The 24,971-nt window shown below is 30.7% G+C and overlaps 4 protein-coding genes across 4 annotated transcripts; 2 read left to right on the top strand and 2 right to left on the bottom strand.

Moving 5' to 3' along the window:
* The first annotated feature begins 3 nt into the window (after window positions 1-3).
* On the top strand, window positions 4-3,422 carry Tsp_01113 (peptidyl-prolyl cis-trans isomerase 4). The gene is made up of 15 exons (XM_003376856.1): window positions 4-31; window positions 415-460; window positions 508-561; window positions 754-796; window positions 963-1,012; window positions 1,071-1,174; window positions 1,507-1,598; window positions 1,648-1,737; window positions 1,786-1,861; window positions 1,924-1,965; window positions 2,155-2,255; window positions 2,321-2,644; window positions 2,699-2,850; window positions 2,908-3,034; window positions 3,114-3,422. The coding sequence occupies exons 1-15, from the start codon at window positions 4-6 to the stop codon at window positions 3,420-3,422; spliced, it is 1,638 nt and encodes a 545-aa protein (XP_003376904.1).
* Window positions 3,423-7,014: 3,592 nt separating this feature from the next.
* Tsp_01114 (UDP-glucoronosyl and UDP-glucosyl transferase family protein) lies at window positions 7,015-9,885 on the top strand. Its single transcript, XM_003376855.1, has 7 exons — window positions 7,015-7,025; window positions 7,060-7,094; window positions 7,154-8,001; window positions 8,537-9,030; window positions 9,315-9,485; window positions 9,732-9,780; window positions 9,811-9,885. The coding sequence occupies exons 1-7, from the start codon at window positions 7,015-7,017 to the stop codon at window positions 9,883-9,885; spliced, it is 1,683 nt and encodes a 560-aa protein (XP_003376903.1).
* Window positions 9,886-10,921: 1,036 nt separating this feature from the next.
* Tsp_01115 (DNA topoisomerase 2-alpha) lies at window positions 10,922-13,612 on the bottom strand. Its single transcript, XM_003376854.1, has 8 exons — window positions 13,580-13,612; window positions 13,287-13,520; window positions 13,090-13,232; window positions 11,817-12,217; window positions 11,592-11,673; window positions 11,403-11,524; window positions 11,164-11,253; window positions 10,922-11,127 (listed from the first exon to the last, which is right to left on the bottom strand). The coding sequence occupies exons 1-8, from the start codon at window positions 13,610-13,612 to the stop codon at window positions 10,922-10,924; spliced, it is 1,311 nt and encodes a 436-aa protein (XP_003376902.1).
* A 5,311-nt stretch (window positions 13,613-18,923) lies between these two features.
* On the bottom strand, window positions 18,924-24,021 carry Tsp_01116 (putative chitin binding Peritrophin-A domain protein). The gene is made up of 13 exons (XM_003376853.1): window positions 24,003-24,021; window positions 23,716-23,815; window positions 23,491-23,651; window positions 23,327-23,438; window positions 23,226-23,280; window positions 22,950-23,172; window positions 21,279-21,641; window positions 19,962-21,013; window positions 19,882-19,933; window positions 19,457-19,825; window positions 19,239-19,388; window positions 19,086-19,166; window positions 18,924-19,030 (listed from the first exon to the last, which is right to left on the bottom strand). The coding sequence occupies exons 1-13, from the start codon at window positions 24,019-24,021 to the stop codon at window positions 18,924-18,926; spliced, it is 2,844 nt and encodes a 947-aa protein (XP_003376901.1).
* Between the last annotated feature and the right edge of the window lie 950 nt (window positions 24,022-24,971).

Genomic DNA, 24,971 nt, shown 5'->3' with positions numbered 1-24,971 from the left:
ATAATGTTTCGAAGAACACAGAAAATTCACAGTATACCATGATTAAAGTGCAGGTTTTTAATTCAATATTCAGGCGCTAATATATAAATTTCAATTAAATTAATTTCAGAATTATTATACAATTAAAATTTTTTTTCTATTGTATTAATAATCTGTACTATTTTATTCTGTTTTTTATAAAATATTCTCAGGTTTTAAATATTTTAGAATTTAAATATAAAATATTATTATGAATAAAATTGTTATAAATTAAAGTTAAATAGTTAAATCTTTTGGATAATTTATTTATCAAAACTTTTTACTTTAATTTTCTTGATAAAATTGTACAACATTAGAATTCAAACTTGATTTTTGCTAACTGTACATATCACCGAAAATTACGATTTTCTTAAACTGATTTGTACATTCTTGCAGATCCTTTTAAAACAATGGGTAAAAAGCAGCATCAGAAAGATAAAATGTAATACAACACTTTTCATAAATATTTTGAGTAATAATCTGTTTTAGGTATCTAACCACTACTGAGTGGAAAGAGTTGTATGGAGGTCACAAAGATAGTGAGTTTTTTTATTACATATTCATCATGAAATTATCGAAATATATCAAAGTTTGGATATTTTTTGTTTTATAATATAAGCATTATTAAACTTATAAAAATTTAACTTGTAATATTTTTTATTATGCTTACAGTTGTATTTAAGTTTTCCAATTTTATATTAAAAGCATAATTGATTTTAGCTAAAATTTTTCAAGCGAGTTTGGCCAAGTTTCAGCGGCTTCCATTTGGTCATTGTTGGTAAATATTTTTCAACTGTCATTTTTATAGCGTATCAGTATTCTACTGCTTGCATGAAATAAATTGTTAAATATTTTTTCTATAAATTTCAACATTTTAACATACTTTTGTATTATTTATGTAACGTACTAATGAAGTTCGTTGCAATTTTAGTGTTTCTCTGCAGCCTTGCGATGTACCATATTGTTGTTTAGATGGCTACATTTTTGATCTAATGTAAGGGCAACGTATTCAAAATTATTTCGTGAAATTAATAAATAATTTATTTTGACAGTCACATATTGCCATTTGTTAGAAAGTTTGGCAAGCATCCTGTAACGGGAAATCCACTGGATGTGAAATCATTGATTAAGCTTGATATTAAAAAAAATTCAGAAGGTGAGTTAATTTGGAGCAGTAAAGTGATATTTCTTTTTCTCTAGCATATTTAATTGAGTTATTCATATTGTTTTTGAATAACTAATTCAGTATGCTGAAATAATTATAAGCAAATATTCCTGCTTATTGCTAGCGAATTCAGACAGGACTGCCTAGGCAAAGAGCGAACTGTAGTAGTTTTGAATTCGTACATGCTTATAAAAATTGATCTTTGTTGATTGTCTCATATATGATTGAGATTGTTATTTCATTGTAATTTATGAATTTGTGGTTTGAAAGCTTACATTCACTGAATTGAGGGATAAAATTTTTGTCATTTTTTGCATTTCCAGGCCAATATGTTTGTCCTATTACCAAAAAAGCATTCACTGATAATAGTCATGTTGTTATGGTTCGTCCGACAGGAATTGTTTATTCGTATGAAGTAAGGGATAGCGTTGTTTTGAAGCTGTATTATCATAAATTGTTTTCAGGCGGTTGAAGAACTGAATTTTAAAACAAAACATTTTAAAGATTTGATTACTGATGAACCTTTTGTGAAAGCGGACATTATAACACTGCAGGTTTGTTAGTTAAAGTAATATGATCTCATGTTAATTTTATTATTTCAGGATCCGTACAAATTGGAAACGTTTAACATATCAAAATTTTACCATGTCAAAAATAAATTAAAGGTGAAGGAAGATGGTGAGTTTCCATGCTTTTTTTAATTTGGAAGCTGTTATTATTATTATTTGTAGTAGTTTAAGTATTTATATTGCAAAACAAGAACAGTTTAGCACATGAGGGAAGTTTAAAGCATGTTTGCATTGATACAGTAACTGCAATTGAGTATATTCAATTTCGATAACGTGATTTTGTATAGCAAACATTTTCTGTCATGCTTTTCAAATGTAGCGCAATTTTTTCTGTGAGAATTAAAAGAAAGTTTGATTTGATTTTTAAATTAGGGAAAATTTTAATTTATTTTATGGTTTTAGAAGTTGAAGAATTACCTCAAGATGATCCTTTGTACAAACTGAAAAGTATCAACACAGAAACTAGAGAAACATTGTCTCAACTTCAGAAAGATTACAAAGCAGTAAAAATTTGAGTCTCCAGTGAAGTAGGATGAAATGGAATTTTTTTAATGTGATCGTCTTTTAGCCAGAAAAACAAGAATTGCCTTCCACCAGTAAAGCGGATGCTTTGAACGCTGCTCATTACTCTACAGGTATGGTAGCTGCCGGATTCACATCTACCGTCATGGAACCAGTTACGGAACAACAGCCTGCTGTGTTGGATGAAGATATTTTGAAATATCGTCGAGTGAAATCGATGGGTTATGTTCGACTTGTTACCAACAAAGGTCTATTGAATTTGGAATTATATTGCGAAAAAGTGCCTCGTGCTTGTGAAAATTTTATCGTACATTGTCGTAACGGTTATTACAAGCAGACAAAGTTTCATCGTTTGATACGCAATTTCATGGTATTTTATGGTTTCAATATTTGTTGAAGTGCTAGTTTTGTTTGCAATCTTTAGGTACAAGGAGGTGATCCGACAGGCACAGGTACTGGTGGAGAATCAATCTGGGGAAAGCCGTTCAGGGATGAGTTTGTTTCGTTGTACAGTCACTCTGGTCGTGGTGTACTGAGCATGGCAAATCGAGGAAAACACACAAACACTTCGCAATTGTAATAAATTATTTTTGCGAATAATCTTGCTCTCTTTTTTGTCACGAATGTTTTCAGTTTTATTACATTCCGATCTTGCAAACAGTTGGATAAGAAGCATACAATTTTTGGTCGCGTTGTTGGTGGATTGGACACGTTGGAGATAATTGAAGCAGTTGAAACTGACAACAACGATAGACCAGTGGTAATTTAATGAAAGTTTTCAATCAGTTTTGTGATTAGATAAGAGAAAAGTGGGGGACGGTAATAAATGTTGATTTCAGGAAGATATTGTAATTTTGGATACAGTTGTATTTGTGAATCCGTTTGAAAAAGCGGAAGAACAGTTGAAAGCGGAAAGAAAAGCCGCATTGGAGCAAAGTGGAAAAGAGGAGAAAAAAGTTGTGATGGTTGAGAAAAAATCAGCCGAAAAGAAAATATTCCGCAGTGGAGTTGGTAAATACATTGATTTGAAGGCTGTTGCAAAGAGTAACGACCAATCAGACGACGAGGAACAGCCACTGAATAGTATTACTGTGGCAAAGAAGAAAAAAGTTATCCGCACCGAGCTGTCCGATTTCAGTCAATGGTGAACGATATAAATCTGTTTTAGATGTTGTCAGTTTTTTTAATTTTTTTAAATTGCATTCCAGTTCTATGCTTCAAATAGCATTTTGAAAGTAATCATCATTCCTGTATATATGTATAAAATGTATATCTGTATATGTGCATCTGTTTTGTTGGTTAAAGATGAATGAATGCTTTTGTTGAACGATTGTTTCATTTTGAAATGAACAATGTGTAGCGGCTTGGTGGAAAATGTTTTATGATTTTTGATAGTTTACTGATATTTATCGAAAAGTTGATAAATTTGCCATCACTGAAAGAGAGTAGTAGTGTAGTAGTGCTTTCAAATGTGTCAGCTTTTCTTTGTGCCGCCGTGTGACTGGAGAGAGGCAGAACAAGATGTCAACACATTCCAGGGTCAACAGTTGCTTTTCAGTTATGCATGCTGTTTACTTTTCAGTGCATCTGCTTGTGAGTGGAAAATTTCAGCAAAATTGTAAAAATAATTACATTAGCATAAGAAGCAAACCAGTATGACCAATGGTCAGCTAATGACATAAGACGATGACAGCATGAAATATTAGGCTTGTTTATTCTTTTTTAAGCTTAACATAAATTAATTTTTGTTTAAGTATTCTATAATAAGCGATTTATGCAAAGGAGCAACAAAACTGTTGTATTTCCTTTGTTTTTATGACAATAAACATTTAATGCATCTCATTTAACAACTGTCGTACTGAATAATACTGATTTCGATAAAAGCTGGATAATGTGAAAAAATTTTATATGTTAAACGTTTTGGACTATTTCAATTTTTAAATTGTTCTGATTTATGAATATTCTATAATATGTAATTCAAAACAAATGTCACTTCTGTGGCAGACAGTTAAATCACTTGGTCGATTTATTTTCAATTATCATAACATATAATAAATGTGTTTTGCAACGCATATTTTTATATGTAAAATTTAAAATTTAAAAAGAATACAAATATTTTAGTTGTGTTGTTTAAAATGACAAAAGCATTTTATATGATAAAATCTTTTTTTTAAATAATACAATTTCAGCGAATGATAGATTAAACAACGCTATAAATTATAGTGATATCAATCTTTTGTGATTTATTTTTTTAATATTTAATATGTCTGAATATTATTTTATGTAAAATGCTCATTTAATTAAATTTTGAAATTTTTAACAAATTTATGTAATTTTTAACAGAGATGGTGCACGTAATGAGAGATGTGATATATACATGTTTATTTTTGTATGCATGGATGTTCGTAAATGAAATATAATGGATAAAAAATAATTATTTTAAAATTTCTCAAAAATGAAATATGATTTACATACTACGTAATTTAAAGTGTGATGCTTATAGTTTGCAGGTGGACAGTGAATGACCTGCGAAGTATCTGAATTGAAGTTGGAAGAAAGCGATTCAATTCCAATGCATCAGGTATAATTACCCCGTTAACAACTGACCTAGACATCGTGCATCATATACATATGACCTGAATTAATAGCTCTCTTTCAACATTATTCTATACAAATGATAACTATTCAATGCTGGCGGTTTCAGTACTGATTTGTAAAATATAAACTTTTTCTGTTGCAATCATTCTTATTGTATTTCATTTGCTTCATCACCATTACAATGCTAAAGTAAATAAGCTGAATAATTTTGCTTCTTTTAATGAAAATATCAAGTGTTTAATACTAAGAATGCTTTCTGGTAAGTTAGATTATTAAAATTATTTATTTCAAATAAATAAGTAAATATATCAATATTATATATATGGCGTGTACAGACAATTCAGCTCAACTGCCATTATATAATGTAACTTTTTTTCGAAAAGAAGGTATAAAAACAGAATTAAGTTATTATGCAATTTTAATCGAAATTTAAGTTTAAAATTATAAAGTCTAATATAAAAAAGTTTTTAATAAAAAATTAAATGTGCTTGAAACATACATTCAGTAAGGTCAGTGCACCATTATCATACTTTTGCGTGACTGTCACGAAATACAGTTTTTAATGCTTTATTCTGATTTTTTATTCTTCAGTTTTAGTTATTAAGTCAATGGATATCTGCTATTTTAGACTTTCGTCATTCGTCCTCTTGCATTTGCTAATTCACTAAAATGTATTATTGCATTTTACTGCTTTTTGAAATTAAAATGGAACTTTAACATTGGTAATATTACTTTATAATATTTAAATTTCTCTATGAATACCCTATATTTTGGATTTAAAGCGTGTTTAATATGCTAAATTTCATTTATAAAAAATGTAAATTATGAAATTACCTACATGTACAAGTGTATAATATTTTGTAATTAAATTAAGAAATAAAATATCATGCTTAGATGTTCATATATCTTTAAAGTATACATTTGAAATTTGCAGTGAATTGTTGAATGTGCAATTACAATGCACTGAAGGAAAGGTTAGCATTTGTCTTTCAAAATATCATCATAGTGATGTTTCACTAAAAGAAGCATAAATGAACTGCTAAAGTAGTTTTATGCACTAATAATAATAGAGATAATAATAATAACAATAATATAATATGGAAATTAATGTAAATGTTGATAATATATGAGGAAAAACACTTCGATCACTTCAGTTATATTTTCACAGCACTATAGTTTTTAGTAATATCATCTTTTTAATTTATAATGTTCTAAGCATTTTCAAATGAATAAAGTATTTTATATAAGTTTAAAATTGCTTAAGCAAGAAAGCAAAAACTGCTTTTAGTAGAAAGATGGCAAGGCAATAATAAGCTTGATTAAAGGGATTTATTTTATTTAGACGAATATTTTAATTAGCAACAATTTAGAATTGAGATGAAGTTCAGTCACCTATTTTTCAGTATAATTAATTTTAGTTAGCTTTGAGCATGGTACACTTATAATGCAGTGTAGAAACTTTCACTTTGCACCGTTGTGAATGGTGTACAAAATGTTTTTTCTTAGTACTGACTGGCACTGTTGTCAAGGACTTGACTGACGTAATGAGCACTTTCTAATTTCCTTTTTTCGATGCCCCTGAAGAACCTATGCACTAAGAAAAATTCATAAAATTCCTCTTAAAATTCCTCTCTCAACATTCTTTTTTTCTAATGATCTAATGTAAAGTGCAGAATATTGTGAAGTGATTGATCGAATCTGTCGAGGGCTGAACAGTATTTTTGTAAACTTCATTAAGTTGCAAAATACAATAATGAGAAAAGAATTAATCTTCATGTTGCAGTTTATAAGCATCTTCAGCAATTGCTTTGAGTGGTGCTTGTCGACAAATATAATTTTATGTAAGCATAAAAAATTCTTATCTGATTTGAATATTTGATGAAGTTAGCCAGTTTCTGTTAAATGATAATTTTAATTTAATAGTGGATTTTAATTTAGACTGTTTTTTCATCTTTTGTTATTTTTTAAAATCAAAACTTTTGTTATCCATGAATCAGTTAATTTGGTGCTAGTCATTAAGAGAGAACGTATGCTTTATTATACATTTCAATTAACAAAATAAAGTAATCTTATATTGAAATGATGTGCTAATCTTCTCTTTATTTTGACAACGTATAATTTTATTTTAACTGCATACTTGAAATGCAAGACAAGTTACATATGTTATATTTATTTATTTTCTTTTAGATTCATTATGAATTTTGTGAAAGAAACGGAAACCCGTTTCTTTGCATAACAATGAATACGATAGTAGAAAAAATAGTTTGCTTATTAACCATAGTTTTTCTGGTTTACTGTAAAGACAACATAAAAAAACAACTGCATATTGGTCTTTTCATGAACACCGGACCGTATAGTCACGATATCATGATGCAACAGGTTGCGGATGATTTGTCAAGTCGAGGATTTAAAGTTACAATGCTTCAAATAAGAGTGTTCAACTTCAATTTTACTTTGCCGAAAAGTAACTACAACTGGTCAATTGTGCAATATGATTATAGTCGGCCAGAAACGAACACTATCATGAACGCAGCTATGAATCAAATTTGGCATGGGCCTGTACCAATGGGAGGAGGAACTTTCAATTACAAAGGTATTTTTACATTTCATCAGTTATATGAATCTCATGCCAAGGCTTGTCAATCTGCATTGAAAGATGCGGATTACATGCGCAAGGTGCAAGAGATGAAACTCGACATAATTGCCATCGACTATGTATTAAATGAATGCGCAATTGGAATTTCTTCTATTTTAAAAATACCCAGAGTTTATTTATCAAATTATCCAATGGTTGAAGTATACACTGATAATTTTGGAGTGCCGTCAAATCCTTCTTATGTTCCAGCTTTGGTCAGTCACACTGGATCAAAGATGTCATTTTTTGAGCGTGTTTTAAACACGGCCACACATGTAGCTTTGATTTTTGCTAGAATGGGACTTTTTTGGCGTAGTAACAAGATGTTCAGAGATGTTGGATATTCTGCAGAACTGCGTCAAGAAGAACGGGACACAATTTTTTATGGAACTCCATTGGAATTTCTTCTCGATGGACCAAGACCAATTGCAAATACAGTAAAATATTTTGGGTGTATGAAGTGCTCAGGAATCAAGCCGCGACACGTTTCTGACGTATGTCAAATTTTCATTCCATCATTAGATTTTTTGATTTTTAAATATTTTAATTTATTAACTAAAAGCTGTAATACATCTTAATTCAATTAAGTTAACAAGTTCAGCGTTAATTTAATAATGTGCACTTTAGTGCCTGAGCATTAGTTTGCATATGACAGAACAAAGGCTAGACAGCAATATATAATTAACGGCTAAATAGAATAAAAGCTTGATGTGTATTAAACATTTATGTAATGGTAATAAAAATTAGTGCAAATTTCTTTTTATTATTTGATAATATGCTGCATATAAATTCATTAAGATGTATTTTTTATTACTTTTATTTTTGTGATTATTATATTCAGTTTTCAAAATGGTGCATTTGGCATCAATGCAAGATGCAACTTCTTTTCATCATTTTATTTGTTCCTATGCTATATTTTTATGATTAAATGCTAAAAATAATTATAATTAATACATATTCATTTTTATTGAGTATAAAATTGTGGCTTTTTTAATTTTTTCTTATTTAAATAAAATATTCCGGTTTTAGGTTTACGGTACTACCCCCAATAAAGATGTGATTGTTGCATCATTTGGAACCTGTTCCAGTGCTTCCCAGTTGCCAGAACGGGTCATAAAAAGTTTTAGCTCTGCCTTTTCTCAGTTTAAACAGTACCAAGTAGTACTGCAAATACCGGGTATTGAAAAATATAACAATTCACTGCCTTCAAATGTAATAGCTGCCAAATGGATACCTCTAATGCAACTACTTGGAGATCCATCAGTAAAACTGCTTATCAGTCATGGTGGAGTTTCCACTACTTTAGAAGCGATTAATAATGCTGTTCCGGTGCTAGGAATTCCACTACAAGGTGATCAAATGTACAACGTTGGTAGACTTGTAGAAAAAGGTGTGGCTGATGTACTTTTTGTCAACAGTCTTTCTGGTGAGAAACTCTCACATAAATTGCGAAAAATGCTGCAAATTTCGCAGAATGATTCTTTTCTTAATCCTGATCAATATTATGCAGTTAAAAAATACAGGTAATTTTAGAATTTTAAAACTTCTACTGCATATTTTGAAACGGATTTTTGTAAAAACTTAAAAATGGCATAAATATTACATTTCATTAATATTGTTTAATTAATTCATTTAAATAATATTATAATAATACATAGCTGAGTAGCATTATAAATATTGCATTAAATCATTGCTTGCATGTTATATTCAATAAGTTTTAGTAAAAATACTTCAAACATAGTAAATATTTCGGTTTTCAAAATATAAATGTTTTAGAAATATTGATTTTTAAGATTTATTTCTTTAGAGAAAAGACATTAAAAATGAAATTGATGCTATCATCATATCAAACATTTGAACGAAAGGCTAAAAAGCGAGCAGGAATCTCAGCACCGGCGTTCTGGATAGAATGGGCAGCTCGCCATTTTACTTCAAAAGATATGCGCAGAAAGTTCTTAGTGATGAAATTTACTGACCGGTTTTTTTCTTATTTCATGTTAGATATCGTTTCATTGTTTAGTTTGATTTTTATAATTTTACTTTATTTATTAAGCAATGCTTAAAAAAATATGGTGCAAGTTGCTTGCAATTTAATTTGAATTAAATTGAATTGAATAATTGAAATGTGTTTTAAACTGTGAAAATATTGCAATCATGTTAGTCTGATTAAAATAATCAGAAAAACATGAATTATCGTTTGATTACAGCAAGTTTATTCTTTCAGGATGTGTGGAAATATTTTTTGCAGTTTTGATAGCTGTAATTTGCTTCTGGTGATTTTAGTTAGCTTAACTGAATTACAGTCAAACTTGGTTAAGTGCACATTTCCCTTAAATGCACATGATTTCGGTCCAACGAAATTTCCTGTTATACGTTAAAATTACGAATTATACGTTAAAATAATGGATGAGTGCATCATTTTGCTGAGGTCCACAGGATTCACTGTTCGCAATAGGTAAGGGCACAATAGGCGCGTTCCAGGCCGCTTTAGGTTCATCATCAGCCATAACAATTATTGATGCTCAGCAAAGTTGATTGTTTACTGTATCAGAATAAGCACGCGCATCAAAAACAACTTGAGCTGGCCTAAAGTAAAGACTAAACAACTACTGTTTTCCCAGGAAGTTATTCACAAGGAAGCTCTTGCATGTCTGGCAGCAATTCGGCCATATTTTTACGAAAACAGCATAAATCAGACAAATCTAAATCGAATTGAAGATCAGCTAGTAACGCTGGTACCACAAAATGTAATTAAAACCTACATTTCTGACTATTTTACTTAAAATAAATGGACATTTTCTTGCATTAAACCTATTCGTCGATGCGAAGTTAGCGTTCCTTCAATTACTCTGCATAATTCTCAACTGTGGATAAGTGCATGGAGATTCCTGCCAAATTCCATGTGCACTTAACCAAGTTGGACTGTAAATTATTTAACAATGAAGCGTAAATTAATTTATATTAATGAATTTTTACATTATTTCAAAAGTTTTAAAGTGATATATATTATATTATATCATTCAAAAATACAAAGAACAATAGATGCAAAATTTTTGATTTATTTTTATCTTTTCATGTGCAATAAAATTTTATTCTAAAGAGTAATCACCGTAAAAGTGCTTTTTTGAGCTTCATATTTGTTGTTTTCATTTCATTATTAACAATTTTTACACTTTGAGTAAGTAAAACTAAATAATGGCAGACTCATGAGAGAATAGGGCAGCGGTACTGGAAATTGAGCCGACAGAATATCCAAATAGACCATTAAAAAGGTAGTGAAATGAAAACAATATTTAAAAGAAATCTACACATAATGTAATATATTCGTTATCAAGTGAGCATCATTGAACAATGGCAGAACAAATGAAACAAATGCAAAAAGAATAAATGATGTTTCATATATGCTGATTCAAATTATTTTTTAAGTGTGTTCCTGTCACGTCTCAGACACACCATTACGCTTGCGGATATAGATGTCAGGAGCAAAAGACCAACAATTGAGACTAGAATTCCAAAACTGATAGAACTGAGACAAACTCCATTTTCAGCTTCTGTAACAATAGTATTATGCATATTTGAATTTCGAAGTGCTTGCAATTTTTTCAAATCTTCAAGAGTTGCTTAAAATAAAAATCTTATATTAAAAAAGAACAAACCCAAAAAATAATAAAAACTACCATATCCATCGTCAACATCCAAAACAACCATTGTATCTGAAAAGACGTCGACGTTTTCTCCTTTCTTGCCTGCAAAGATTTCTCTTTTCATTTTCTTCAGCGTATTACAGTCATCAGAGGTTCTCTAAAAAAATAAATTAAAATAAAAATGAAGAAAAAAGTTGACTGAAAATCGTTGTGAACAACCTTGCATTCTCCGTCTGTTTTCAACGACAAACGAATTTGGCATTGAAAAAATAAGCTTGGCTTGTCAGCAAATTTAAACACCATACTGTCAACTTGAGCAGCCAAATCAGTTGGGTAATTTAAATTGGCCATAAGGTATTTGTCTTGCGGACAGCTGCAAATAAAAGACATGACAATTTTACGTCAGATTGACGGAACTTCTCAAACAGACAAAAAGTTACCCATTTTCATCCAATAATAGTACCCGTCGGCCTTGTCCATCTTCTACGCTACAACTGTGAACAGTCATACAGTACACATCGACTAAATAGAAAAACAAAATAGTGAAATGTATTATTTTTTAAAGTATCACTGATTTACAGTTATTGCATTGATTTTTATACAACATTTAGAACAAATTAAGGAATAAAATTTCAACGATAATTAAATTTCTCATAAGACTTTACCTGCTTCACTGCTGCAGCTCCATTTGTGATACACTTGCTGACCAACGGTTGCATATTTAATCGCTTGACCAGTTGGTCCATCACTGAGAACTTCATATTTGCATTCCGGCATTTCCACCGTTTGAGTTATCAGTTCTGTAGCCAACGTACTAAGCAATAAAGAGTTCATTGATTGTACATCGTCACTTTGGAAACTAGGAAGCTCTCTAAAGTTAGAATGCAACGCTACACAAGCATTTATGTTAATTGCACATGCAGTTATTTGACAATAAGCATGCAAAAATATGCAAAGTGAACTTTTTTCAATATATGTCTTGTTTGTTTGTTCAAACAGACGGAAATAGCAAATGAAAAATATTACGTATAAAATTATGCCATTTCTAGTTTTTGTAACCGTTGTACTGACAGTAAAAATGATCATCATCTGCCATTATTGCTATTATTATTCATAGTTCTCGCTAAAAAGTATAAAAAGTGTATTTTTCAAGTCCTCATGAACGTTGCAGAGCATTTTTTACTTGTTATGGAACAGATATAAATTTCATTTGATTTAATTATCGTTTTATACATAATACATACACTTACTGTACATAATTTTTAGAAATCAATTAAATCAAAGCACTCTAGTCTTGATGATGCGTCATCACAACTTCTTATTCATTTAGTGCAACTTCTTCATTTTCCTTTATTAATGTCATGACAGTGCATAAGTCAGTTTAATTTTGATATGATTTTTCAGTGCATCTTTTAATTTATTAAAATACCACTTTGGCAGTTTTATATCTAGAATTGGAATCTTATTAATATATTCGTTGAAGCAAACTAGTCTGAAAGCCAGATTGGAAAATTTTTAAATAATTTAATAATTTTTATTTAAACGCAAGAATGCTAAGCTACTTTTTAAATTCAAGTAGACATTGTTTAAAACTTAGAAATATTAAATTTTGCTAAAATTTTAAATAATAAGTTTTCATTTTTTAAATAATATAAAATATTAAAACGGTATGCTGCTTTTAGTTATTAATACTTTGTCTTATATGAAAAATATTTTTAAATATTTTGAGTTTGAAAGACAATTTATAAAGCAGTTTTTAAATGAAAGTGAAATAGGAGCAGAATGTTACTTCCGGGAGGTTAGCAACAGGTGGGAGTGCTTCACGCAATGTCAAATGGCCATGCAATGGCAAATGCACTGAATGTGTGTCATTCACCTGATTTCCTCACACCCAAATTTTTGAAAGGAATGATCAAGGTGTTGCTTTATTCTACTTACCTAACTTCCAAATCTGATGATACGACTTTATCAGCTGCCATATAAAAGCATTTCACATTGTAAGCACGATCAACTTTGGTGACGAACATCGGGTGAAATGTGATCACAACAATGGTGCTTAAGAATACGCCTGCTGGTGACGACTGAAATTATGCGGACTTTCATTAAACAATAAAATGCATTTCATGATTACGTACAGTTCTTTGTCTTCGAACATCACAGTTAGAGTATGATATAGAAATTTTTGCAGTTTTGTTGTTAGTTCCATCTGTTCTGCAGCCTGGTGTATCATAATGACCCTTTACATACACGTGTCCTTCGAAGGGTTCTTTTGTGTTTAAACTAACTAGCATCGAATCAGTACCGCATTCTACTTCTGGCTCACCAATAATTAAATTATCAATAATAACGCCGTGAATAGTTGTGAAAGTCTAAAAATTTTTCTTATAATTATACCATAATGAATTCTCAGTTGTATTAAATAACTTACCAACAAAATTGTCAAATTGATAAAAAACGACATTTTGAAAGTGAACATTTTCTGAATTAAAAAGCTGGTGCCTGAAAAGTGAAACAAGCGGTGGTGAATTTAAATGTAAAAACAAAACGGTGAAGTGGAGTGGTAAACTTTTACCGCCCTTTATGCTGTCCTAGAAAACAAATGGTTACACGTGAAGAAAAATCGAGGCTATCTTTCAATGCCCAGGGCTTCAATCAACACGCGTGTCAAGCGCAACTGAGAGGTTGGTATCTTATCACGTGGCAGTTTTCAAAACAAGGCTTACAAAACCGATCGTTGTAATAGTTTATAAAAAAATTATTTGCACTGAATCACATGACCCTCCCCCTCTCTAATAAGCCTGTCTGTAATTGCAAAATTGAAAAAAAAGCAGAATCCCATGGAATAGTTTCATAATGATTTCTTAAGATGATGATTCATTGAGAATTCTTGAAGTTGTTTTTTTTCTGCACCGTTATAATGTGATCAAAGCAAATTTGAACAATGCTATTTTTTATCAAGGTTACTGAAGTGGATGATTTCTTCAAAAGAAAGAAACTAGTATTTGCAATGTTTAATTCGGAATGAAAATAGAGTGTAAGTTTTACATATCAGAAACATCATCCTTTCGTTGAAGAAATCACGTCGTTATGTACCAGAAACTTCAAAATTTATAATATTCTTAGCATTAATAATAATAATAATAATAATAAGGAAATACTTTTCATTTTTACAATTCTCTTCCTTTAGAGCGCCATAAATTTTTGTTTAATAATCTCACTTGAATGTATAAACCATATAATAAATATACTTTTACTGAATTGAGTTATAAGCAATTACATAACTGTACTTTTCTTTGAGCTGTAATTTTATGCAGTAAGCTATGAAGCTGTGAAAATTTATTAAATCGAAACATGATGATTAAACAACAGATTTAAATATTTGAAATTTATGTATTGAAATTACATATGTAATATATGCAGGTGCATGCACGGATACACATGCATTGATATATATATATATATGCAGAGATTAAAGATAAAGAGAGATGAAATAATTATTACCTGACAGTGATTGTTGAAGCAGTGAAAGGCTTTAAAATGGAAATGTGGCAGAATTATAAATTCGACACTGGACAGCAGAGTGTCTGATGGTGGCAGTCGAGAAAGCGTACGGACTAAGGATGATCACCACTTCCAAGAAGACAGTAATTTTTAAATTGAAATGCGGGTTTGAAAAAGTAGGATAGGCGAAGCCAGCTTTCGCCTGCTCGAATCAAAACCGGACTCTTGGAATACAGTCACAATTTCACGGTCGTCTAAAAGCATTTTTAACACAGAGGCTTTTGTAGACGGTAGTCGCTGACGCGTGACGCAGGGTCGTTTCGGCCTTGTGTAAAAAAATGGGATGTTTGACCTCCGTCTGTGGTGCATCGGCCGCTACAAGCTCTTCGGCAGTTTAAGTGATTTTTTTTTGGAAAAAAGCGAAAGCAGTTTTTCTAGAAATTTTAATATTACCAATTTTTGAAAATTGTCATTAAACTGTTCAGAAGGAGAAGTTATTTTTCGAATTTGAATTCAAGTTTGCTGAGCTGTAAAAATAAAATGTTCGTCAAAGTTTTCCACGAAATTAGCAACCTGATGAAAAGTGTAAGCTTGTAAGCTTTCAAAAGTAAACTGCACAAAAAGTTTGTTTTTAGTACACATATTAATTTCCCGTTTGATTGTAAGACGTGCTCTGAAAAGGTAAAATGCCCGAGGAGAAATCTTCCTTTTGGCGGTATCTTGTTTCAAGGTGTTCCACTGACAACCTTACTCTTTAAAGCTGTATTAAACAAGTTTGGTAGCTGCGAATTTGTCTGTTCATTCAGCAGGATGTAGGCAAGGCGATTTTAATTGATTAAACACGAGATGAATTGTTCTTTACAACACTGACCTTTAAAATTCATGGGAATAACAGATGAAAAATTGGATTTCTGCATTCAAGCTGTTCAATCTTTCCACAATTTACGAATCCTGTGATTCTGACAACAGATTTGACAGCTGATAGTGAAATTTTTGCAAAGTCTTTTTACTTCCTTTTTACTGATCTCAAATGGCTGATAATATTTTATTGCAAATATATCATTGCAAAGAAATTACTTCAGTAACAAACAACATATTGTTGTACAAATTACGCCATATCTGATTTTGAAGTCACAAGAAGGGAACATTTTAAACTTTTCACAAAACAGTGAAACATGTAAAAATTGGATTTTTTTTCTGTAAAAATTTTCGCACTTCAGATGAAAATTCTTCAATAATATAGTGCCTGCTGTCTGCAGAGTTGTTGGAGTAATGATAGTTGCTTTGATGTGCATTTGGAGATTTTCTCACAGAATATATAATAATAAATTGTAAAATTAAGTGCTTAAAATTTTATCTTTATTATGCAGTTTCAAGTATATTTTTATGCATTATTTAAATTTATGTTTTGTTTTCATTTAGCAAATGCATTTATTTATTTGTTTGCCAGTAATTTTTCAAATGCTCCTGCATGCATGCATGCTAAAATGCAAATGGAAACTTGGTTGTGCAATGAATTTGCTAAAATGCGTAAATGAAATTAGGAAAAATTATTTCAAATTTTCAGAAAAGGCTCAAATTTGCAACAATTAAATTTTGGAAGAAGTATTTGCATTTGACTTTACATTCTTGATGTAAAGTATATTAATTATAAAATCATATAATGCTAATAAATTGAGATGATAAAATAACAGAATCTGCATGAACGAAATAATAATATGGAGAATATTAGCAATAATTTAAAAATAATCAGTAAAGTTCAAAATATTTCTACTAATTTAGTTTGTTGTTTACAATATTGAAAGAAATAATTTTAGATAAATGTCACTTGTTGAAGAAAAGCAATTATTTATGACGATGATCAATAAATTAAAATGATAAACCATTAGTTTTTGGTTAATTTGGTCCAGATATTACTGACAAATTTTCAGTGAAAATTAAGTAGCAAATTAACAAATTTTGAATACATTAAATAATTTTCTTTTGCATTATTATTTTTAATAGATGGAATAAAAATTCCAGGAATTGCTGGTCACGTGTGCTTTGTTTGCAGTTGGCAAAAGTTTGCAAGTTAATTTATGTTTAACCTACTGAAGCATAACATAGCATAGGGGTTACCTCTGTAAACTTTTACTAAACGCAACCAACCCATAAATTATAAAGTTTACCTGCAATTAGTATATGCTGACCAGAACAAAACAGTAAAAGCAAACTACGCAAAATAAATTAAACTGGCTAACGTCCCTGACCCAACAATAGAACTTTATGCCACACCACGGTAAAGTTGTATTTTTTCAAATTGCCAATTATCATATTTTGATAATTATTCAATTAATTCACAACTTCTTTTATGCAACCATGCTTTTCATTTATCATGTAAATTAAGTTAATAAATGTAATTTTGTACAATTTGAAATGAAACACAATTAAAAAAATTTTTACATTTCATATCAATAAAAAAATATAGTAAATTTACTAAAGTTTCATTAAAATTCTTATTATTAAATTCATCACTTTATAATTTCAATAGCTTAAAAAATTAAATGCAGCTTTCTAACATTTCAAACGCTGCATTTGAATTATTACACGTTATCATTATCATTTGAATTATTCTAAATTTTAGTAAAGATTCTTTGTAAAGTTGAAACTTCACATGTATAATTCAATTGTTCAATCAGTTACTTTGTTAATTTATTAAATGGAACATAAAGGGATTAGCAAGCTATCATTACTATCCCATTATTAATTTAATTCACTGGCATTTGTGTTGTTGAGACATGACGATATGATATATAATGTAATGTTAGATGTATGTACATAAATGAAATTTTAAAAATAATTAAAATTTTCATTCTGCTTTAAACTTCAAACTTGTATTTTGGAATTGTGAAAAAATTAATAAATAATAATGAAAATATTAAACATATATGTAATAAAATTTTGACTGTAAGGATCAATTAAGCTTACAATTAATGAATTTTTAGCTGTTCTAAATCATAATACTGCATGATAAATAATAAATTGATATTGTATTTTCAAAAATACAGTTTTCATAAAAATTTGTTATGAAATAACTTTTTAATAAATTTATTATTTTATTTTTTTAATTTATTACTGTCTAGTTTGTTTTTGAAAAGTGAGACAATTTGTCATTTTGAAAGATTTATTATATCAAGGTGATGCAGAAAATAAATTGCAAACAACATTTCTTTTACAACTTGTTCTTTTTCTTTTTCTAAAATGCCATTTAAAATAATAGCATGAATTTACGATTGAATTTTACATTTTTAACTACAGTGTAGTTTTTATCAGCTTTTATTGTCCTGTGAAAATGTATTATTTCAAAATGGATATTACATTTCACAAATGAAAGTTTCTTTTCATAAAAAACATAAATGAAACTCAATTATTAGTAAAATAATTCAGTGCTTATATAAAAAATATAATCAAAATTAATTAAATGTAAATACTTGCGTAGTAGTATAGTAATTTTGTTAATTATGTCCTGTTATAAAGGGATATTTTTTTCATTTTAAACGCGCGATTAAACATTTAATTTAAATATAAGAATTATCTGTATAAAAATTAAGAAAAAAATAGCAAATAATTCCTGCTTTTTGCTTGAATACAGTGAATTGTCAACAGCTATTTGTTGTCATTTTTAATTTATTTTAAAAAGTAAAACTTATTCTCCAACTGTGTGGGAGTCCCGGGAATAACCTATATTTTTATATGTTGCAGATGATGATTTTTTTCCGCCTGATCTGCTTTTTATTTTGTATTTTTTTACAAAGCAATTGTCAAGCAATTTTATTTTATGTTATTATATCTATATTGCTACACATTCCTAAGAAATTCTTATGTTTTGCCAATAATTTTACAAATATTTTACTGAAGAAATCAAATTTTTAGAAATTGCTTAAAATATTACATAGTTTTAAATCTTGTAAAATTTATTACATTGGCTAAAAGATGCATTTTGAACGGAAAATGTTCATGCATGCTTTGCAGGAAGAATACACTTTAAATGTTAAATAGATAACTCGGCAGAAAAGGGTTTATTAAAATTTATTTCTTTCTTAGGAATAAAGTTAATTTGGCATCGAAACGCTTTTCTTCTAAATAATAATCACTATACAGAATAATGCTACTTCAAACAACAGTATCTACCTTGCAATTAAAACGACATTTTAATCAAAGCTTATCTGAAACAAGGTAGTTATATATTAAAAATAAAAAGAAAAAACTGCTCATAGCAAAATTCTTTAAGTTCATTTTGATTCTTGTTTTTCTTTTGCATGTTTGTCATCAGGTGATGATGTTTGTGATGAGTCATTGTTTGTTGGGTAAAATACGAGAGTAATTCGTTTGATTAAATCTAAAAGTATTTCTTAAATGAATAGCAAAATATTTTATTTATATGAGACTCTCACCATCATTTGGAGATATTTGTTTTACTTGTTTAGCAATGCATGCTTCTCCCGCAGCAATAGTACCTGGTGGACAACGAGATACTGAAAAATAATAAAATTAAACAAAGTTTAAGAAAATAATATCAGAAATTTAAAAGTAAATTCAGAACATACCACAGCTGAATTCAAAACGATACAATCCAGATTTACAGCGACAGTAATTGTCTTTGCTATTTCTTGAAGTTGATTTCACGCAGGAGCTACCTGTTACTGTACGATTGCATTGCTCAGTTAATTGGCATCCATGTTCACCAGGTCGAATTACTATATAACAAAAATAGGGATTATAATTTGCATATGTAAGCCCAATGCATGTTACAGAATTTACTTACACGGATAACATTTTTGTCGAATGCAAGTTTCATCAAGCGTACACTCCTGATCTGTTACACAGTCGTTACTCAAAGACTTCCACCATAAAGGTTGAGTAGTGTTCGAAATTCCAAATTCTTGCGGCATTGCTTTCCGACGAAGCGTTTTGGAATGATAATACTTTTTGCACGGAGTTCCAAACTGATCACACAACTGTTCAACATTCGTCGGAATATCAAGATTAGAGCAAGTAACCCCGTTGGATCTAGCTCCTGGCAAACAAATGCACCTTCCTTGCTTACACTGACTAGTCAGTGGGTAGCCTGAACATTGAGAAGAAAGTTGACAAGATGATCCTGGTCTTTGCTGGCTGGCAATTGATGATGCACCTAAAATAACTCAGTTTAGAAATCGTTTTTTTATTAATAATTCCGTATAGTTATACGTACTGCTGGCGCAGCAGTATCCCATATTGCAGACTGAGCTTCCTGGACACACTAGATTAAATATGGCACAAAAGCAGACTGGAATCATTGTAACTGGACAGATAGTAGGAGGAGGAGCAGGTGTAACAACAGGTCTTTCACAGCAGTATCCTGATATGCAAAAGTAGCCAGGTGGACAATAACCACCTACACCACACTGCTGTATTGGCTGTTTACCATTTGGACAAGCTATAGTAGGTGCTGGACAACAGGCGCCACTTATACAGATAAACCCTGAAGGACACTGACCACCAGCAATGCAAAATGAAACTGCCGGTTGACCACTTGGGCATACTGGTTGTGGCGCTTGACAACATCCACCACTTATACATGAGTAACCTTGTGGACATACCATTCCTGGTCCACAATGGCTAATTGCTGGTTGACCATTAGGACATATAGGCAGTGGAATTTTGCAGCATCCTCCATTTAAACATTTGTAACCCACAGGGCAAGCTTCGTTTGAAGTGCAAAAGCTGATTGCCCGCTGACCATCAGGACAGGTAGGCAGTGGAATTCGGCAGCAACCACTATTGATACACTGATATCCAGCTGGGCAGGGTGTTGAAGGATCACAAGGTTGTAATGCTAATTCTCCAGTGGGGCAGACGGGAATTGGGCAGCAACCCTGATGCCCCATTGTGTTCACATAACAGAAATATCCGGCAGTGCAAGTTCCTGGACCTGTACATGTAGAAACTGCTTGCTGACCTCCTGGGCATGTAGGCAGTGGAACGGGGCAGCATCCTCCATTTTCGCAGTAAAATCCTTTAGGGCAGTCAGTTTGCAGTGAGCAGGATGAAACGGCTGGTTGACCAGAACTGCATATTGGAAGAGGACAGCAACCACCTTGTATGCATACATATCCTGGAGGACATCCACCACCGGCAGCGCAGAAGCCAGTGCAAACTTGTCCTCCAGGGCAAGTTGGAAGTGGGCAGCATCCACCGTTATGGCAAATAAATCCTGGTGGGCAACTGTCTCTGTCCATGCAAATCTGGATAGATATTTGATTATTGGGACATGTTGGAAGGGGGCAGCAACCACCATTCAAGCACACTGAACCAAACGGACATGTACTTTGGCCACTTCCTAAATTGTTGGTTTACAAGATGAAAAAATCAAATGCTTATTACAAGAACAAAATTATTAAAAAATATTCAAGAGCACAAACATAGAATTAAATGGTTTTTACAATAACAAGTTAATTATTATTATAAATGTTGTTGTTATCGAACATGAATATTTTATTTTCTTAAATTACTCAACTGCATTTATATTTATAACTCCTAAAATTAACCAAACAGCTATTTCTTAAAGTAATTGATAGATGTCTTCTAAATATTTATTATCTTACCTTGACAAAACTGGGAAGCAGGAAACCCGCTCGGACATATAATTTGTTTGCAGCAACCACGATTGATACATCCGTATCCAGGAGGACAGTTAAGATCACTAATGCACACTTGTATAGCTTGTATTCCATTTGGACAAAGCGGCAGTTGTACAGGGCAGCAGCCACCGTTTTGACATTCGTAATTCGGAGGACACGTACTTTGACCAGTGCCAACGCATGCTGCAACAGCTTCTTGTCCACTTGGACAACGAGGCAGCTTTTCACGACAGCAACCACCCATAATACAAACAAAGCCAGCAGCCCAATCGCACTGAACGTCAGAAGTGCAAAATGACACAGCTAATTGTCCACTCGGACAAGTTGCTAAATAATTGTAAATTGGTTAAGTATTATGATGATTAATAATTATAATATATGCATAAAGTTTCTTTTGAAAACGCCACATTAGTAAATTCAAATAATACTAATATGTAAAGTAAGGAAATAAGTCTCCATAATTCATAAATTCAGTAATTTAAAACTTTTAAGTTTATTTTTATATTTAAATTACAGTGTGCATTACGAAAAAAAATATGTCAACATAATAACAAGTGTTTCTGCACAAACCTCAACTTTAAATTACCCTATCTTAATTTCAGTATAAATATAAGAAATAAAACACTTTAAATATGTTTTCAGTTTTTCATAGTAAAACAAATATGACTGCAACCATGTTTTAGTAAAATAATTATATTTGCACTCTACAGTTCACTTCATACTTTAATATTCAATTGATTGCGACATAAGTAAATAAATATGTGCTACTTGGTAATGAAAAACAATATTTTAGTTGTTTTTTTAAAACATTTTAGTTTAAACTCCTATGAAGCAGGTAAGAGATAAAAAGATATTTATTAAAGTTTATTTTTTATAGATGTCCAGAAGTAAAAATATTAATTATTTTTAAATATATTCAGACACTAAATAAAATTACATTTCTAGATATGCTTCTTCTGCATTTCTGACATTATCTGTATATTGAAGTTTATATTACAGCTCTCGTGACAAAAACACTAAGCCATCTGAAATGCAACTCCATTACTGCTTTTAACAATGATCACGCATCGTTTTTAAAAGCAACTGGAATATTTAAAAGCAGTTTAAAGGAAACCATTTGTTCAAAATGCTCAACACAACTATGACCATTTTCTAGCGGCTGGATCAAAACATAACACGCCCTAGTTTACATGGTTAGAGAGCAAAGTGCTGCACTAAGAATACTGTATATGTTGTAAACAAAAACAAGATTTATATTAAATGCAGCACTTTTGAGCTTGAGATTGAGATAAATAAAATATAGTGACAATTGAATTTTATTTGTAATGCACTGCTGCTAACAAGCGTGCTCATATCGAAAATGACATGCTGTAAAAGTCTTATGTGCAAGTTGTTTATTGATAAAAATCTTTTACAGTTTGTCCAAATTTTTAAAATTAAAAAATTATTTATTTATGCATTAACAGAAACATTTTAAATTTGCTACTGCCTTCTCAAAGCAAGTTTAGGCTTGATTGAGGAATAATTTCAACACTATTAAACCTAGCATGACGATTTAAATCAAATAAATAAGCACTTTAATCTAAGGCAAAGTCATTTCAAAGTAAATGCCGCGTGTCTGCATTGTTTACTTACGCAGTTGCGGCTGTGGAGGTACTGGGGGCATTGGAGGCAGTGGAGGTGGTGCAGATGGCGTTATTACAAGCAAAAGTTGGCAACAGATTCCTAAATTGCACGTAGATGTTCCAGGGCACGCATGTCCATGCATACAGGGACATACAGGATGTGCAATCATCCCATGTTGTGGATGGTGACATGTGTTTGGCAAATTTGCCGTCACACATATTTGAAGATCAGCCTTAAAACAATTATGCATAATATTGTGTAAAAATGTTCACTTAAGACGTTTACATGAAACATGGTTCCTTCTGGGCATGACATCTGAGACCATGTTCCACATTGATTTCTAAAAATTGATTATTATGCTAGAAAAAATGTTAATAATTTCTTACTCTGATGTAGTAGGAATGCACTGTAAAAAATTAGTCTGTGAATGAGGAGAAGGAGCTAGTTTGGCACTAGGCCAATGGCAGCTACTTCCAACAACTGGGTTGCTGTTAGAGGCTTGAAAATAAATAAAACATTCATCAAATAACAAAAAATTAATACTACATACTGGAGCACGTTGTTAATTGAGGACATGCTTTGCTAGTCGGCTCTATTTGGCACATGGACTGTTGACGTCTGACAGCATCAGCAGACTTGCATTTTTGTTTAGATGGTTGGAATACAAAATTATCTGGGCATTTCATTTCTTTCCACTCCCCTACATGTGCTCTAAAATAACTCAGATTTTATGAAGATCAACATGAAACATTAACAGCATTTCTGAAACGCGTACATGACGTTGACACACTGCAGAAATTTGCTGTTATCTGAAGGCACTGGCTTTGCATATTCTCTGGGGTCGCACAGTTGATTCAGTTCACTTTTACTAAAAACTAAATAGACAAAAAATAACAGGAAATATGAATACATAGATGTACATGTTTGAGAAGTAATGTAAAATTAAATTTATTTGAAATAAAAATTGTGATGCTCATTGATATTCAAATATACAATGTAAAATGTATTGGGACGCATGCTTCCAAGTTTTTATTCTCGAAGTTCTTAAAGCTGGTAACATACCACATGAACTCTGATGCATATCTCGTAAAGCGTTTTTTAACAAATATGACTAAGATTGTAAAGATAAGTTTGTTTTTTGTTTATCTTATTTCTTCTGTGGTTATAATAATGTTCAACTAATATTTGCCAACATTTTAGCTGAATTCATTTTTAACTCTGAGAGAGAAAATTTTAAAAGTAAAATGAAATGCATTGTTAAAAAATTATTTATCTTTCCACCTTCAGTTTTGCTTAAGTAGTGTTGATTTTCAAGTGCTTTTAAAATATGCAGAACAGGTGCATAAGTAAATTGCATTCATGGAAGAGTCTATGATTCATCATGCTTTTACTGCAAAAATATTTTAAAATAAGCTAAAATCACATTTACATTATGATGATAATGAATATTTTTTCATAAATATGGAATTGTTTTTAGTAAAAGTGACAAGTTTTATAAAAAAAATTGCATTTGTGAAAAATAAATATGTCTCCTATTACTTTTGGTGAAATGTGAACTATTTAAGCACTTTATTTTCTCAATATATTGTATAGAAGATAAATAGCATTTGAAGTGCAACAACTTTCATGCATAATTAATAGTAAGGTCGTTTCTGTTCTTCAGCTTGTTAATATTAAAAAAAATTGTTCTATAATATAATGTTGTTCAATAGCTTTGCATCTAGCAATGAATTATCAGTACTGCTGCATTAAATTTTCATAATAGTTATGGATAAATGAAATCAAGCAAGCATAAACTGGTGTGGACAGTCACATCATTTCATGCAAATTTTTGAAATTGTTATTTAAATTTAAGCCCAAATAAACGAAGCTTAAAAGGCACAGGAATAAATAAAAAATAACAGTGAACAATTTTTGACAAATCCGTGATGTTGATTAATTTTGAAAAGTAACTAAACAGTTTAGTCATTAGTTAAGATGACAGTATCAAAAATGAGAATAACTGAATTTAACATTTATAAACCGCCTTTT

Source organism: Trichinella spiralis (assembly GCF_000181795.1).
Source record: "Trichinella spiralis strain ISS 195 chromosome Unknown Scfld4, whole genome shotgun sequence".
In the NCBI taxonomy this organism is placed as follows: domain Eukaryota; kingdom Metazoa; phylum Nematoda; class Enoplea; order Trichinellida; family Trichinellidae; genus Trichinella; species Trichinella spiralis.
The sequence above is the reverse complement of the archived record's forward strand: the minus strand, read 5'-3'. Positions and strand labels throughout refer to the sequence as shown.